General features: G+C 42.3%; 1 protein-coding gene across 1 annotated transcript; it reads right to left on the bottom strand.

Moving 5' to 3' along the window:
• Window positions 1–345: 345 nt before the first annotated feature.
• On the bottom strand, window positions 346–9,497 carry grhl3 (grainyhead-like transcription factor 3). The gene is made up of 15 exons (XM_061063135.1): window positions 9,338–9,497; window positions 7,766–7,934; window positions 7,604–7,668; window positions 6,687–6,957; window positions 6,332–6,568; window positions 5,551–5,662; window positions 5,306–5,400; window positions 4,571–4,729; window positions 4,393–4,462; window positions 4,178–4,302; window positions 3,303–3,328; window positions 3,093–3,178; window positions 2,916–3,001; window positions 2,645–2,709; window positions 346–1,399 (listed from the first exon to the last, which is right to left on the bottom strand). Exons 1-15 carry the CDS (start codon window positions 9,352–9,354, stop codon window positions 1,282–1,284), a joined length of 1,701 nt encoding a protein of 566 aa, XP_060919118.1. The 5' UTR covers window positions 9,355–9,497; the 3' UTR covers window positions 346–1,281.
• Window positions 9,498–17,320: the final 7,823 nt, after the last annotated feature.

Genomic DNA, 17,320 nt, shown 5'->3' with positions numbered 1-17,320 from the left:
TATGTGTGTGTGTGTGTGTGCTGCAAATGTTGAGAAAAATAGACAACAAAAGCATATTTTCTCAGCATGCACATAAAACCTTGGCATTAAGGAAGTACACAAAACATGTTCAACCCTCATACATACAGACTGGAATCATGCTTTTGTTCCATTTGCAGGGGGCTGATGAAGTGATAAGCTGTTTCCAATAAGCACTTCAATCTAACAAAGACTAATTGAAACAGTGCGCGCAGACACCGTATCAGCATCTGCCTTCCTTAATTTTTTTCCAGCGATAATATATATGCATGCCTCATAACCAGAGATGAGAAAAAGAGACGACGACGATGAAACGAGTCTTTTGCATTTTCTTTATTTTCGTATAAAAGAGGCAAGATATGCTAATACAACCAGAATTGCCGTGGTATAATAATGAAATACAGCAGGGATACATGTTTGTTTTGAAATGATGCGTAAAGGGGAAGGGATTTCCTGCAACCTTTTTCACACTCACACACACACATGCATACTATGAAAGGGTTTGGGGGGAGAGAGGAGAGGTTTTTTGGGGGGGTGGCGGGTTAGCTCTGTGGTTACACTATACAGTCAGGAAATGTCCACAGCTTTGGGGCTAAATGATTGCCAATACTAACTCTTGTGTGGTTTGTTGGATGGAAATGTCTGACGTTCGGTTCTGAATCCAACCCGAAGCGTTTCGGGCTACGATAGTCGTGAAACTAACAGGAACCATTACAGGAACACACTTGCTGGCAGTTTAAAAAAAAAACAAAAAAAACAACAACATTGTGAGTTAGTTGTGGGTGGATTATTTTGTAGAAGAAATGATGAGTACACTGAAAGCAGCAGGAATAGCAACCTCTTAAAAAAAAATGCTGAAAAATCTCCGTAGAGTTATAAAAAAAAATTGAAATACATAATTCATGGAAAATGGATCGCGACATGCACATGGCTAATTCATTAAACACTGTCTTATTTAATCTATTTACATTATATATGTACAGGCTGTTCTTTATAATTGCTCTAACGTTAGAGCATTAAAACTCAAATACATCATGAGAACTGGGGCGAGTTGTATTTACACTTCAGATGAAGGCTTAAAGGTTGAGCTTGAAACTGGAGAGGTCTCTTCAAGTCCAGTTCTCGTACTGGTTTTTTGGCGGTCACAGCTCACATTGTCTCTGATTGGGCAATGCTATAAGAGATGGTTTCAACCGGCAGCTGTGATTTCATGTCTCACGTCCTTCAGCGGAGCGGGGCCGCTGACTGGACGCTGCATGGACTTCATACTTCTACGAGGGTGACCTGGAACTGGCCGCCGGCGACCTCTGACATCTCGATGAGGAAGGCCGACTGGTTGGTGTAGTGTTCGATGATGTTGTCGTCCATGTTGACGTAAATCCTGAAGAAAAGAAAAAGCAAAGAAATCAGTCAGGTGTGCACGGGAAGTCCAAGTATCCTAAACTGCAAAAACTGAACCGTCTTTAAAACTTTTACACTCAAAATCGACTCTTAATGCTTCATGCTCTACTTTGCCAAGCGTTCTTAAACGACAGGTCACCAGGTTTCTCGTTTTCTTTTAATACAACGCGTCATTCGTTTTAAAGGAAGCATCTCGCTCCTTAAAAAAAACAAGCTAGCCCGTATATCTCCTGCATCAGTACGGGTAGTAAATCAGGTCACCTTCTTCCTCCTCCCCTCCTTTTCTAACTAACCTGTAAGTCTTAAAGGCTTTAATGACTGAACTCATGCATTCTGCCTGCAGGGACACGGCTGATTGAAGACTGGAGGTAAAAGAGGAGGGAGGAAACCGCAGGGAGAATGTAACCCAACCTGTTAGCTTAGCTGCTCCCCCCCTGAAGTGCTTGCTGCGAGCACACAGCAGGGAAAATCACCCAAAGGTGTTTCAGTGTCTCTCGGGAGGTTGTTTTTTTTTTTTTACATCTGCCCTCTGATCTCTGGAGTTTCACACAAAGGGACTCAGACTAGTATAAGTTTGACAGCTGATACATTATGGGTTAGCTTAATTGATATTTGGAAATCCTGCTAATCAGACTTTTGAACAATCAAGGACAGGAGATGGCTTTCTTTATATTTTCCTGTGGTGTGAGTTCTTCTCCACAGGTCACTTTTGCAAAGCGGCCCTATTCTGTGCAGAAGATCATCTGAGCTCAAAGAAATGTAAGAGATTTTAAAAAAAGATACAGAACTTGATTTGCAACTCTCACAGACTGGAACCCTTGAAGACTTAAATTTCACCCCACTATCTGTTTTCAACTATGACAAACTTCCTGATGGTCCGATGAGAAGAAGCTATGAAAACATTTTTTTTTTTTTTTTTTTAAAGTACAGCAATCGGCAGTGACTCAGCTAAAGGACTTCTGAAATCATTCCCTTTCAGTCACCCATCTTTCTTTTGTAGGAGCTGCAATTAACGCATTCCAGCGGGGCCAAGCCAACTAACCTACCCACCCTGTCTGTCGACCTGAGCTTCTTTTAAGACGGGGAAAGATTAGAATGACAAACTAAGCCCTGAATTGATGCGCATCGTCTGTCCCAAATCACCTCCTTTTAATCCAGCCTGTGTGTAAAGCCACCTGTGTTCATCGCATTAGAACAAAGAACAAAACAGAATAAGGGAGCTCACCCTCTCTTGCATTTCTTGTAGATTTTCCCAATGGCGTCTTTTTGCATACCGTACTTTTCTGAAACCTGAGGGGAGGAACGGAACAAGAGACGACAGTTAGCGTGATGTTGTCAGAGACAAATGATATGCTTGAGAGAGAGAGAGCGTGCCGTAAAGCGAATGCTATGCGAGCGTGATGTACGATAGCGTGTTTGTTGGAGGGAAACAACAAAGGCGAGGTGGTGGGGAAAAACCAAGTCTGACGTTTTTCTATTTACAGTATGTCACTTACGGCTTCTCGTAGACCCGACACCGTTGGCGTGTTGAGCATGAGCGCATCAAATACCTCCTCAGCGCCCGACCTCACGTAGAGCAGAACTATTGGAGGAAATAAAAGAAATTAGCACGGAGGACACATTTAGCTTATCGGCTACATGCTAATCTTTGCGTTGGTTTTTTCTATATCTACCTCTTTGTGGGTCTTCTCTGCGTGCTTGCTTGCTGGGTGGAGAGCTTGACTGGTCTCTCTTTTGATACAATCTCTTCATCGAACTCCTTTAAAAAAAAAAAACCAGATCAGACATTCACTTTAGACTTAAACAGCCACTGTGTTTTTTAATTTTGGAGAATAAGCAGTTGTGATGGACGGCTGTTAATGTGCTTTTTTGGCTTTGCTTACCTGTCAGCTTCGTCCTTGGGAGTGGCCTGGTTGGACAAAGAGAAAGAGACCTGATTAGAGATCTGATGAGACACCACTCCATGCACACTGATAAAAGCATTGCTTAATGCCCCCGGCCCCCCCGCCCCTATTGTGTGAGCACAATACCTTCAAAAAGGAATGTTATCATCATTACTCTTAAGACTGCATTTCCCATAACTTTAAAGAGCATAACACAAGCGTGGGCGCTGATGCAGAGACAAAGGCAGACGCATCCTGTGCTTTATCACAATGGCCAATCTAAGATGTTATAATGCCTCCATCATTCATGACTGCCTGTGAGGTTTTGTGTCGTGATGTAATTTTGCAATCACATGGCAGGAAGTTGTGGAAGCTTTCCCTCTATACTCACACACATGTTGTTTCAGAACGTATAGTGTGGGAAAGCTGGCCTGTCTGAACAGCCCCCCTCGCCTCAATGTTTTTGCAAGTGTTTGTAATGGGTAATATGAGGGTGGTGCACATGAAGGCGCAACAGGTGTGTGTGTGTGTGTGTTCGTCTAAACCCCTATAGCCTAATGTCAGTGTCAGTAGCTGCAGCGGCTTGTACCTGTGCCTGGTTTCGACTCCCATTAACTCATCTGATCTCTACCTTCACTTTCGCTGACACCATCCCCTCCTTTTTTTTTTTTCCCAGCCCACTTTTCCCACCACATACTTTCCCACAGTTTTTTTTTTTCCCTGCCTCTCTCTCTCTCTCTCTCTCTCTCTCTCTCTCTCGCCTTTCCTATCCCCTGAAGGGATACAAGGATCGGGAAAATGAGTCACTCAACTCAGGGAAAAAAAGAGGGAAGATTTACTAGCAATAACAAACGTGTGTCTGAAGGAGGACCTACCATGCGCTGTAAGCTGGAGAGGTGTGTTTCTGGGATGAAGAGGACCGGCTGGGTGACGTGGTCGTCCAGGGTTTGGAAGAAGGTGCATTCACTGCCCATGGAGCTGCTCACTAAAGACTTGTTGGCTGGAAATTAAAAAAAACATGAACGTTAGAATAAACCCTTCGAAATGCAGTATTATATACTCCAAGTATAATCGAGGTTGCAATACTTACTGTTTGCGTCATTCTTTCCCCTCCTCTTAGATCTCTTCCTCTCCTCATCACGCATCTTCCTCTCCGCACCCTTTGGAAACAACAACCAAATGGTCACGATTCAACTCCTCAACTGCCATTTGTCTTTTATTTTGTTTTTGTGGTGTTTAAGAAAAGGAAATTAGGTGAAGTGGCATACCTTATCACAGAAAATCTTGACTTGGCAGGCAGCTCTGTGAATGAGCTGGTTTGTTCCTGAGCTGAAGTCGTAGGTGTCAATCTGGATGTTGAGCGGCAGGCCTTTCACTCCCTTCTGAGAGGAGAAGTCTGTGCTCAGGGAGTTGATGCCAATGTAAACCTGTAAGCATAGGAGAATGTATTTTAATGCTAACGCTGAAAGATGTTTGCCAATAAAGTACAAGGAAGAAGCTTTGTGCAGCATGATGTCATGTTTGGCGAGAGATTGAGAACGACTTCCTCTCTGAGTTTTATTTTTCCCTCTTGAGAATGAAATCTATCCATGTTCTTTTCTCACTTCCTGGTTTTTCATATCATTAAAATCACAGTATTCATGGCCTATCTTCACATTTTCTGCTGCTAGTTCTTCCCTATCCTCTCCACCTGCAGCAGGTTTGGTTAGCTCCACCCCAGCGCCCTTTGGGCCACAGAGAAGCTCAAAATTAGCTGTCGTGGCTCTCGCCTGCTGTGGTGACAGGAGCCTCGGGGCCAAACACATTTCTGGGATTCCTCCCCTCCCTCCTCAGCCACTCCTTCTCTCTCCACCTCTCTCGTCTTTACCTTTCCTCTCTTTCCTTCTAAAACCATCCACCTGTTCTGCTCCTTCTCTTTCGCCTCAAAGAGCTTAGTTATATAAAAACATTGACGCGTTGTTGTTTCATAATTATGAGCAAGCCGATTTGTTGAATGTGTTTACCTTTGCCTCTTCATTGGGGTTCCAAACGAAGGAGAGAGCGTTGAAGGCTACCTCCTCTACGTTGCTGACGCCGCTGAACACTTCTTTGTAGTCTGCTGTAAAAGGAGAATGACATGTTTTATATTCTCTTCTTAGCCAAAGAATGGTGAGATGCGTTCACTTTTACTGTATGTCCGAGATGTTATCGTCTGCATAGAGCTGAACAGTGATCACACACATGTATTTTCAATTAGTGTTCAACATACCGATGTCAATGACCCTCTGCTTGGCGGTTGGCTGGCGCGCATGCCAGTGATTCCAAAAACGGAGTTGCATCTCTGGGCTCTTGTCATTCTCAAACACAGCCATCACCACCGTCTGTCATTGTTGGGGGGAGAAAGGTGACAAAAAAAAAAATCTGTGAGTTAGGAACATTTGTCAAGCTGTAAGCAATCCGTTCACCTGACTACACCTTTTGAGAACAATCAGCTCTTCTCTAAACGCCACCATGTTCCATTTATCATCCTAAATCCCCCTTTTCTCTTCACATTGTGTTCAGTTATTTGCAGTGAGCGGGTGTGTGTTTGTGTATGGCCTTATCCTCTGATTCACTTGACTAAGTTAAGGGTTGTCAACCAATGTTAAAAAACTACACCACACCTTCCCCCCCTTTTTGTTCACTTTTTTTTTCACCCTGAGCTGAGCTGATCTCCACTGCACTCTGGCCTCATTACACCAGCGTAGGAATACATTTAACAGGGCAGGACGCTGTCATTTAAATGCCAGCAGCCCTGTGTGCTGGGTGTCAGCAGGGAATTAGTCACTGAGGAGCTGGCTCCAAGGGAGGGACAGATTTTTGGGAAGGGTTGGCTTGGTGGCACGCAAGGAATTTACGTATTCATGCTGGAAAAGGCCCGAGGGGAAATATGCCACAACAAAAGTCGCCGACTGTTCGTACATATCTTGCATGCAAATAGAACAAAACAAGAACTCTGGATAAACATTTCTCAGAAATAAATGTTCCTGACTTTCCTAATGATGACTCACCTTGACTTTGGTGGCAGTAAGGCATGCACTGTCCACTCCCTGCAGAGTGATGGGGTAGAACTGGCCCTTGTTCAGGTACACCATGGGCAGCTCGCTGGACTTGTAAGTAGACGCAAGTGGAGCACCAAGAGAAAACTGGAAGTCACTCCTGAATCTCTCTGGTGGAGAGCCGGTGTAGGAGCCTGAGTAGACCGGGCTGGACTGGTCCTCGGGGAAGGGATCGCTGTAGGGAAGAGTCTGAGATTGCAGAAAACGCAAAAAACGATATAAGTTAATATATGCAAGACAGAAATGCTGAACAGGAAGAAAAAAAAGCTGCTCAGAAAAACAAGGCTGGGCTCTCAGATAAACTTACCTCGGTGCTGTGGTCCGGGAAAGCCCCGCTCTCTGGCCACTTCTGCAGCAAGGAGTCGAAGATAATGTTGAGTTCCTGCTTGTCGTAGGTGTCGGATACGACGCTGGTCAGGGTGGCGTAGGTGTCTGAGGTTGTGGGAATGGGCAGGGAGGTGTTCTGCTTGGATCCCAAAACCTCTTGGGGATGGCTCGAGGGAACACCCTCGGAGAGGATCTTCATAACGTTGGCGGATGCGTCCAATGAAACATAGTCATTGGTGTTTGTAGGATTCCTGGCAGGGTGGGGGGGGGAACAAAAAGGGAGAAGGAAGAAAAGACAAAGGTGATTAAGTGATCAGGAAAGCCACTTTTGTTAGGTCAGCATGACTCAGAAATACTACACCCATGATACAAAGAGGGCAAGAGAACAAACAACCTAACTGTAGTGCCTCTAGAACATGACAGAAGCCTGTGCAAACAAACACTAGTCTAAACACTCTCACCACACACAGCTACCGCAAAGGAGAACTCAGGGAAAGACACGGTTTGAGTCTGGGTGGGAACTATTTGTACCCTAATCCAGCTTTCTTTATCTCTGTGTTTGAGTTTCTCTGCTTAAGATGCTTGAGGCACCAACACTGTGCCCCAACAATGGCCATCACTCTCTGGACAACGAGAAGTAGTTGGAATGGAAAGCTCAGTAACAGAGGGAAAACAAACTCCTTGCTTTTTGGGGGAAACTCTTGAACAAGCAGAGATGATGAAGAGAGGGTTGGATGGAAGGACTTGAGAGGTGGACAATAATACCCCTATGTTTGATTTGGGGATTACTGTCTCACCTGTTTATGGCCTCCCAAAGCCCTGCCTTTCTCTCGCTGTATTAACACTTTCTAGACCACATTTGGGTGTTGGGTGAACATCTGGATTTTTTTGTCTTACCTCTCTGTGGATTTGCAAATGTTTCCTCCACGGTTGCAACCAGTGATCTTCTGCTCTTTCTGGCTCTGGAAAAAGAAAGATAAATGGTGGTCAGAGAGTTAGACTTAAACTTGTGGACAACAATGAGTAAAGTTCTGATTCCCATGATTCTGCATTATCTACCTTGCACTGTTCGTAAAGCATGGTTAAGGCTGTCAGGTCATCTCCCGGTTGCAGTCTTGGTTTGGAGTGGTTCAGCTCAGGGACAGGGTTATCCATGTAGGACCAAGACTCCATTATGTGGTTGGTGTAACGGTTAAAATTCTCACTCTGAAAGATCAGTCCCAGAGTCCTGCAGATAGACACAGAAAGAGTGATTAAGTAGACAGTTCAACACTAAAAGAGATTCTGATTTATCTAGTTGCTCAATGGGTAAATACATATTTTTCCAATATCCTAAATGCTTGTTTGAGAGATAGCGTTTGCTGGTGTGCGTCTACGTTGTAATTTAGTAGTAGTGACTGGCCCTCAGGGCACCGCACATACTTGCTCCTGAGCGTGGAGGGTTTCGATTGCAAAACCGCAGAGCTGAGTAACATCCCTTTTAGAAGCAGTGGTGTCAAAAAAGGTTTCTTTTTAAAAAAGGCCAAAGGGCCACCCACTATCAGCCCCCTCCACCTCCACCCCCCACCACTCAAACATACACATCTCAAATCCTGTATAAACGTACTTATTTGCTTTGGTCTCAAAACAGACGACAAGGTATCTTACTAGTAAACAGAACCCTGCAGTTGCGCTCAGGTGAGCTCAGCTTTTCAGAGCCCGGGATTCTGAGGATTGGATTTGTTTGGAAAGGCTCACAGTGACATTGGATTGTAAATATCCTGCCTACCATGATAAATCCCCCTTTGGAGTTGGTCTGAAGTAGCTAATGAGCAAATAAAGCAGCAGTTTACTCTGGATAAACAGCTAATTGAAATGTGCTGACAGGAGTGGGAGACCACAGGTGTTCACGACCACAGAAGAAGTGAAGCTCAAAGAGAAATGGAATGATTCATGAGCGAGCATCCAGACATCTATACTGTACTTTAAAGTGGATTGCTTAACATTTAACATTTCTTAATGACGGCACATTAAAGACGGGGTTTAAGTCTGCTTGTACACCTGCTCTAAGATGCACCTGTCTCTCCTTCTCACACCTTTGCAAAAAAAAAAAAAAAACCACAACAGCTCCATTAGTTTCTCTCCATTTCCCCCTAAAACTAGACAAGTTCAGATGTGTAGACACAGACGCTGGGAAGGGGGGAGGGGGGGCTCGTGTCTAGGGTTTCTCCATTATGTAATTCAATGCATTACATGCTGTCATTGCCCCCTGTCTCTGTCCAACACCTCAAGAGGAGATTCTTATTTCCCGGTCTCCTTTTGTGCACAGTGGCCCCTAGGTTAGTGACAACACAAGCCGAAACAGACCACGGGCTCAAGTGTGTGTTTGTGCGAGTGTGTGTTAAACCTATCCATATCAATTTCCCCTGCAAAACACCCCTTTCTTAAAAAACAGGGATCTTTCACATGGGGGTCTCATTGCAAAAAAAGGAAGAAGGGGGAGTTTCTTTCCCACCAGACATTAAATCCCTACTGTCAAACACAAAGTCTAACTCACATGTTCCTAAAAGTAAGTAAAAATAGTTCTTTGGAAACAAATGTTTGAATGAAATGCACATTTGTGCTTAAATAGAAAATCCTCGTAGAACTTACTCAGTCTCTTTGGTCATGTCTCCAGTCCAAGTCAGCCGGAATAGTTTCCTTTAGTTTCAACTCTTGTGCTGTTTAGACGTGTGTGTGTCTCCCTCTGCGCCGGTGAATCAGTCTTAAGAGGAGCAGTGACACACAGATGAGTCAAGTGTTGTGATTCCCTCTTTGAACGGGGCCCAGATTTATTTCATGCGAGCCAAGTATTCCCTCTGTGCTCTGATTGGCTGAGAGGAATGAAACAGGTGTCTGATAGGACAGGTGTAGGATTATTAACCCTTCCCATGCTGGAGAGAAACTGGCTTACATGTGTATGAGTGGTGTGCAGCCTAGAGAGCACTTTGCAAGACAATCCAGGACAGGAGGATTTTCGGGTCTCATTAGCATCGGGGATAAAAGAGTGAGATCGGGGATCTCAGAGGTGTGAAAGGCTTGGTAATGATTCTGAGAAAAGCCTGGAACTCGGCTTTAATATGTTAATTATGTTAATAGTTTGTCAGTATCATTTTTCACTCTCCTTGGATTTACATGTCATACACAGGTTTTGGTTTCTTTATTTATTTTTTTCATTGAAGGTGCAAGAAGGGACACCAAAGTGTGGTGATCAAAACTCCTGAAGAGAGTCTCAAGTGAAGTGTATGTGGGGAAAAAAACATGTTATCATTCAGAATTTTTTCAGAAAAGAAAAAGGAAAGATTTCTTTAAAAAAAAAGGATATAATTTCTCAAATTAAGAATCATGTAGCACTTTGTATAAATACATTTAAAGGATTCTTTAATGAATAGTTTGAATTTTCATATTAATGAAGAGAAATATTCACTCACAATTCCCAGCATGAAGCAATAATTGAATATATTTTAAGAAGAACAACAAATGATGACAGTATTTTTTTTCAACCTTTTAAGTAGAGTTGTGTCAGTGTGTGAAATGTGCGACAAATAAAATAGGAAAATGTGTTTATTTATCAGATGTTACAGAATAAAAAGTCAAAATACTCAAGAACAATTGAAGGAGCTTTAGTCAAATATTAATCTGAACTCCGCAAAGCAGAAGTGTAATCAGAGCTTTATTTCCTACGTTTGTATGATCATATAAAGGCTTCTTTATTATTGAATAACTGTTATTTATTTATTCACTTTCAGTCTTGCACAAACACTTTTCTTGTGAATTTATTTTTATAACATGTGAAAGATTTTGTAAACGCTGCTGTACAGGATTGCTGCCAACAAAGTTTTGTTGTGTTCTTTCATACATTGACAATAAAGAGTCTATCTTTCTATCTATTAATGCTCTGACAGATTATGTCTCAAATGGTTTAATGGTGTTTGTGTTTTATTCACTTGTTGTGTATCGTGATTGTGGTGTCGATGATGTTTGCTGTGTGAATGAATCGAGCTGGTGGAAAATGAGTTTCCCTGCTCGGGGTAAAATAAAATTTTCTGATCTAAATTTACAGTTTGTGCAGTAAAAAAACTTTTTTTTGTTCCAAAACATGGTGTTAGGCATTTTTATTTGATTAAAGTTTTCACCTCGGTTTAATTGTTAGTAAATCATTTAAAATAAAAACAATTTAAGTGATGAATTTAAATGATGATGATCATTTTTAACTTTTTTTTTTGAAGAGATATTACAGTGGATAGAGTCAGAAATCAGGGAGAGAGAGTGTGGGGAAGGGAGCCACAGGTCGGATTTGAACACGGGCTGCCCGCCTGGAGGACCACAGCCCCGGTACATGGGGCACACACTTTACCACTACGATACCGACAGCCCAACTCCCAACTTATTTTTATTTTACAGCACATTAATCAACATTTCTGGAAACATGCTAGTTTCCATCTGTAATCCCTCGCCTGATTTTTTTTTAGAATATGCTTCCTGATTCTGAGTGAGACAACTACTGAATGAAATGTTAACTTTCACAATGAATCCCAATAAAACACACACACACACACACACACACACACACACACACACACACACACACACACACACACTTATACACATAGAGAGTGCAATGTGTATGTGTGTGTGTGTAATTATAGTTAGCTGTATATTTGTTCATTTGATGTGTCTCTTGTCGCTGACACCTGAGGGGATCTGGCGTGGTAACACACAAGGGTGCGTGCTGTGCAGCCTGCCCACACACTCACACACACCCTCATGGAGTCCTACACACACACACACACACACACACACACACACACACACACACACACACACACACACACACACACCAGACAAACACACATACAGAAAAGCCCAGGGGCAAGTTGGCATCAGATCAGGAGAGAAATAGAAAGATGGAAGACGTTCTTGTTAGGGCACACCTTCATGATGACTTGCATGTATTTAAAGATCATCTGTAAGTATTAAAACTACATCCTCGGCTGCAACACTTTCACAATGTAGTCGATTTCATGGAATCATAACCCAGGTTGTTCGTTTCTGCTTGACTCAAAATGTCCTTCAAGCTTCATTCTAACACTCTAGTATGAACAGAGAAACGAACAGAGATTTAAAGATGGTGATTGTGGTCGATCTGCCTCGCTTTCACAAATCATCAGCTCGTTGAGGGTGCGAAGAGCTTCTCTCATCTGTCCGTTTTTTCTCTCTCTCTCTCACCCACTCACTCTGTCTTTCTTAGCTTTTCTCAATGTGTCCCTCATTAACACGGTGAAATTACCACATCAATGTAAAACTCTCTCTCTCTCTCTCTCTCTCTCTCTCTCTCTCTCTCTCTCGCTCTGCACTTCCACACACCACCGGGAAAAATCCTGCAAGCCAAACTGTACGTTATATGAAATCACGATGAGAGTGATCAGTACGTCATCTTGAGCTACTTTTACTGCATCCTGAAAAATGTAGCTGATCTAAAATGTGCATCAGAATTTACTAAATTCATTCCAGCTTAGATTTGAGAGCAACGTCAGAAGTTGTAATGATCAGTCAAATGATGACACACAGTTAGTATAGACGTGATCACGACTGAGACAAAGTTGACACATTGTTTTTTTGGCTCATGCACATAATTAATTTATCTGAATTCATAATAAAAATTCTGAAATTCTGGGACTTTTACAGCAGCTGTAGCTCACTTCAACATCTGGGTTACAAAAAAGATGGCTTACCGGAGAGAATCCAAATACATTTTTATGAATGATTTATTAATAAGATGTCAACACATATATGAGTTTTAATGAAGCAGTCCTTTCACTGAGTGTACTTTCTCGATCATCTTTCCATTTCAGACGATGAAGAGGAGTTTACGAGCCGGTAAATTAGGTGGAAAATACAAACCAGTGCCAACAATTTGGCCTGCGTCATGTGAGTTACAATGTATGACATATAAATATATAAATATACATTGAGTAGCGCTGTGTATGAAAGATTATGAGGAAAGGGTACCAAGGTTGTTCTTTTTCTTTTTTCATGATTTATTTTGGGGCTTTTTATACCTTTATTTCAGAGATATAGGACATTGGATAGAGTCAGAAACAGGTGAGAGAGAGAGAGAGAGAGAGGGGACTGACATGCGAGTAAGGAGTTACAAACCCGGGCTGCCCGCTCTCAAGGACTACAGCCTCCCTACCTACCTGTATCTTTCCCCAAAGTCTAACTCTAGTCTGCGAAACAAGATCCCATCAGTCTTATCTTCAGAGTTCAACTTTCATCTCTTATTTGCGTAAAAATTTGTCAACGATCCCGGAGAGACCTCCCTCTGGAAGGATGTCACAAGATGTTCAAACGGCTGCCTTTTCATGCCTTGATACTGACCCATGGAGTGTGAAACCGGGACCCTTTGTGTCCCTCTGCTGTGTGTGTGTGTGTGTGTGTGTGTGTGTGTGTGTGTGTGTGTGTGTGTGTGTGCGTGCGACCATGCATGATGTCTTACAAACAGACATCAGCGCTGGCTCTATGCACCAGTGCTGCTGAGAAGGAGCTCTCTCATCACCTTTCTCCTCCCACTGTCTTCTCCTTTTTCCTGTGTCCACCTCACTCCTCCTTTCGCCCACCTTTTTTTTTTTTCCTGCTCCTACTTTCCCTTCGACTGCTTGACCGCCGTCCTCTCTTTCAGTACCTGACCTGATGCAAATATTCTGCTTTTAAAACAAAAAAGAAGGTAAGACATAAATTAGAAGCCAATTCTTTTCGCTCATCTCCTCGACTCCTACGCAGCACACATATCTCGCCATCTCGTTCTCGTTCTGTCTATTTGCTCTATTGCCTGGTTTTGTTATGGAGGAATGTGTGCTGAGGGTTGACAGATATAAGGAGCCTGCGGGGCGTGTTGCACTCAATCTCCTCCTCAGCTGTGGGAAACGCAGAGACAAGTGGTGCACCTGTTACCGTAAAGGCCCGACACATTTTCTTTAAACCGCTTTTACCAACGCCACTTCCTCCTAAACTGCTGTGATCTCTAAAGTATTCAGTTTGACTAAGGACATGTTCACACCTCAGACTGTTTATAACAAACTCTGGTGTGCTTTGTCGGATAGTTTGTTTTGTTTGGGGTGGTACCGTACTCTGGTCATCTTAAAAACGGGGGTCTCGGTTCATTTCCAAGTGCACCAGAGTTCAGTTCACCGTATGTGAGAACACGTTCCAAACCAATCAAGGGAATTGAACCAAAATGCAATTCATTATAGTTTGAATTTGGCTGTCTGTGAATGATGTCAGATGGTTTTGTCGTTTTGCTAACAGCAGCCTTCAGTCCTCCTTGCAGGTTAACACACGCCTCTGCTAAATGTGGTTACACATCGCTCCAATCGATATGCCAGTTTAACTTGACACAGCCTACTTTAACTTTTATTTTAAAGATGAAAAAACTGCTAAACTGCGGCACGCTGTGGGATGCCATTCCAACACTGTCCTGTTGTTTGTTGTTTACTTTGGGATCATAGTGCAGCATTAGGCCGGGTGGCAGTAACCGCTGGTCGGAGCTACAGCCCCAACAAGTGACAGGTGGCTACACAACATTTGACCGGCTTTGGTGCGCTTGACAAAACTCAGTCTGAAAGCAAACCAAATGAAAAATGCAACACTGTTACAACTTCACCCCTGAAACACAGGGAGGCCATTGGACTTCATTTGTAAAAGTGATCTTAGAATAGCAAAAAGATTTAGGCTTTACATTTTAAATGCATTTCAATACCATTTAATTAGAGTGTAGGCAAAACAGTTTGAAAGGGGAAATAGAGTTGGTTAAATTCACAAACCATTTTATTCTAATACGTCTATATGGTGGCTAACAGCATGAACCACAACTCAGGAGTACAACATTTCTTTTACCGTCAGTTGTTCAGCTACATTTACAGCAGCCCTGTTTCCACATACAATGATGACGCTGTACCTCATTTGAGGGTTTTTTTTTCTAGTGCATTTTAGGGACAAGAGTTTAACTTTTTAACTTTGGTTGCTGATTGTTTACTCTGATAGTTTACATGCATTGTTCAGTGAAAAAAAAGTCTCTATTTTATCAACTCATCTAAGGTCTTCAAGTCTTACTGTCTTTTTGTCTCTGAGCTAAAATCTACTGGTGCAGTGAAGACTGAGTATGTGAGTCAAAGACAAATTTTCCTAAGGGGACAATAAAAGTTATTGTACCATGTTGTATCGTATTGCTTCTCATTGTCTCGTATTGTATTTATTGTATAATATCGATAATATATATCATATCGTATGTTTTGCATTTTATCATACCGTATCGTACAATACGGTACCATACCGTATTGTACCGTAACAAACCGTATCAATCATTAGGTGTTGTGCCGTATGTGTCATGTCATATCAAATTATATTGTATCAACTTTTTTTTAACATAGATTTTACATAATTAAAGAACTTTCTGAAATAGAGTTTTAATATCACATGAAAGAGAAAGTAAACATTCTTTAATTCTTTAATGATCTCAGTATGCTGCCCTCCATAATGATGAGTCCAGACTTTGGACATTATTGATAAATTGTGTTTTATTCCAGTATGATTTTGAATCAAATTGCTTCTGGAAATGATTTATTTTCTTTCTGCTTCTTTGCTCTAAAAAATGGTCCACTTCCTTATAGCGTCACAGTAGACTGTTTTAATCATTCACATGTTATTGCTGTGAGTCTATTCTGTATACTCCAGTGATGTTCTGATACCAAGGCCCAGAGTCCATGCAGAGAGGACTTATGGGATGACAGGTCTGAGCCTTTTTGTGAGTCAGTGCTTTAAGTTTTCCTCTGTTTTCTGTGTGCAGCTAGCTTACCGATGTGTGTGTGTGTGTATGTTTGCGGGGTTTGTTGACCTCTGCCAGGTGCTCTGACCTCCTTAGAGCCGTGATACCGCGGTGAATGGCGAGACCTCTTTAGCAGAAGCCCTCTGTCACTTTGTTTGACCTGGAACTATAGAGAGGCTCCAGGAGTCTGGAGAGATCCTCAAACCCTCTCACCCACCAGGCAGCAGCAGCCACTCCCAGAAACTCCACATTGCCCTGAGTGACGGATCAGAGCCTTGGGGGGGGGGGGGGGGGGGGTATGACAGGAAGGACTTTGGGTCAACGAACGGGGTAGTAAAGTGTTAAACCGAAGGCGCCAAAGAGAATATGAAAAAAAACTGCGGATTTATGGTAATATTGTAGAGGACAGGAGAGAAAATGGGAGTTGTCAAGACGGCTTCAAAGGGCTGCTTCAAATATTCAGCACTTTGGTATTTCCACGATGGCTATTTGGGAGGTAGGACACCAAACACCTGAGGCAACAGGAAGCTGCAGAGGAGAGTGTCCTCGTTGCATTGCTCAATACGATGTGTATCTCAGAGCCGTGCTCGGGGGCGAGTGTGTTGAAAAGACGCAGCACGCAGGGATTTTACAGGAAACAACACAAGAGATTCCTACAATTACTTTTTTACAGAGTCAAATATTTTTATATATTGTCTGACATGAATGGAGCTAGTAACCACAAATCCAAGTGAGCTCTTTGAAATTGAGCTGTAAACAATTCGGCCTCCTGGAAGTGGCATTAGTATATAACAGCATTATTTAATTGTGTATAGTAAACATAACTGTCTGCACAATACTCCCTGCAGTAGTTGCATTAGTTTTTGAGTGACATTAAAGCTCCTGTGAGGAGTTTTTATCTGGTTATGAAACAGACTGAAATTAATATGGATGCCTCTATACAACCTACTAAAGCAAACAAGACCATCAGCGTACAGACTGGATATGTCTGTTTAGTTATTATAAACACCTGAAACAGCTAACAGGAGGTAGGTGTCAGACGAGGTGAGTAACAGCAGGATTAAGGATTCACAGAGAGATACATTTGACTCTTGAAAGAAAGCAGAATTTGTTTAAAAAAGTATGTGTTTCAAACAAGACTAACAAAGAGACGAGACGTGCAACTTTGTCCACAGGGGGCGCCACACGAATTGACACAAACCAAAAGCTCAACGTGGGAGCTTTAAAGGTGCACTATGGAGTTTTGGTAGAGAAATGTGAAAGTTGGAGAAACGTTCAGATTCTGTGTTATATGTTCATAACTCCATACACAAACTGTCCTCAGAGGAATATGTGGTCCCTGGAACACTGTTTGAAGATAAAATTATGGTGGGGGTCAGCAACAGTGAAACCGTAACTTTCCTGGTCGTTTTTAAGCTCCAACCAGTGTCCAGGGACCCATTTTTTCTTTGAGTAAAGTTTGCGCATTTAGTTCAGAAAATATAGTATAGGATTGTTTCACTTCTCCAACTTTCAAATTTCACTCCAAAATCTCCATAGTGCACATTTAACTTTGAGCAAAGGTATTTACCTGCGTAAAATAACTTCAACTCTGTGGGTTCTTAAAGTGCAATGCAATAGCAAACTGCAAACTTTTTTTTTTTTTTTTTTAACGAGCAGTTAAACGCCAAGTGAGATAATTTATGGCACTTTGTCCAGGAAAATGTTTCAACCACTTCTAGCTTTTGATCCTTTGTCTGAAAAATGTCTGCGAGGCAGAAGAGTTTAGCTTC

This window comes from Labrus mixtus, chromosome 18 (assembly GCF_963584025.1).
Source record: "Labrus mixtus chromosome 18, fLabMix1.1, whole genome shotgun sequence".
In the NCBI taxonomy this organism is placed as follows: domain Eukaryota; kingdom Metazoa; phylum Chordata; class Actinopteri; order Labriformes; family Labridae; genus Labrus; species Labrus mixtus.
Note: the sequence above shows the minus strand (reverse complement) of the source record. Positions and strands in the feature narration are given on the sequence as shown.

Coding starts and splice junctions, on each gene's coding strand:
- grhl3 (XM_061063135.1), bottom strand. Junction 7,669..7,765: donor TGCTTTACGAACAGTGCAAG/GTAGATAATGCA, acceptor TTCTTTTTCCAG/AGCCAGAAAGAGCAGAAGAT. Junction 4,303..4,392: donor GGGAAAGAATGACGCAAACA/GTAAGTATTGCA, acceptor TTTAATTTCCAG/CCAACAAGTCTTTAGTGAGC.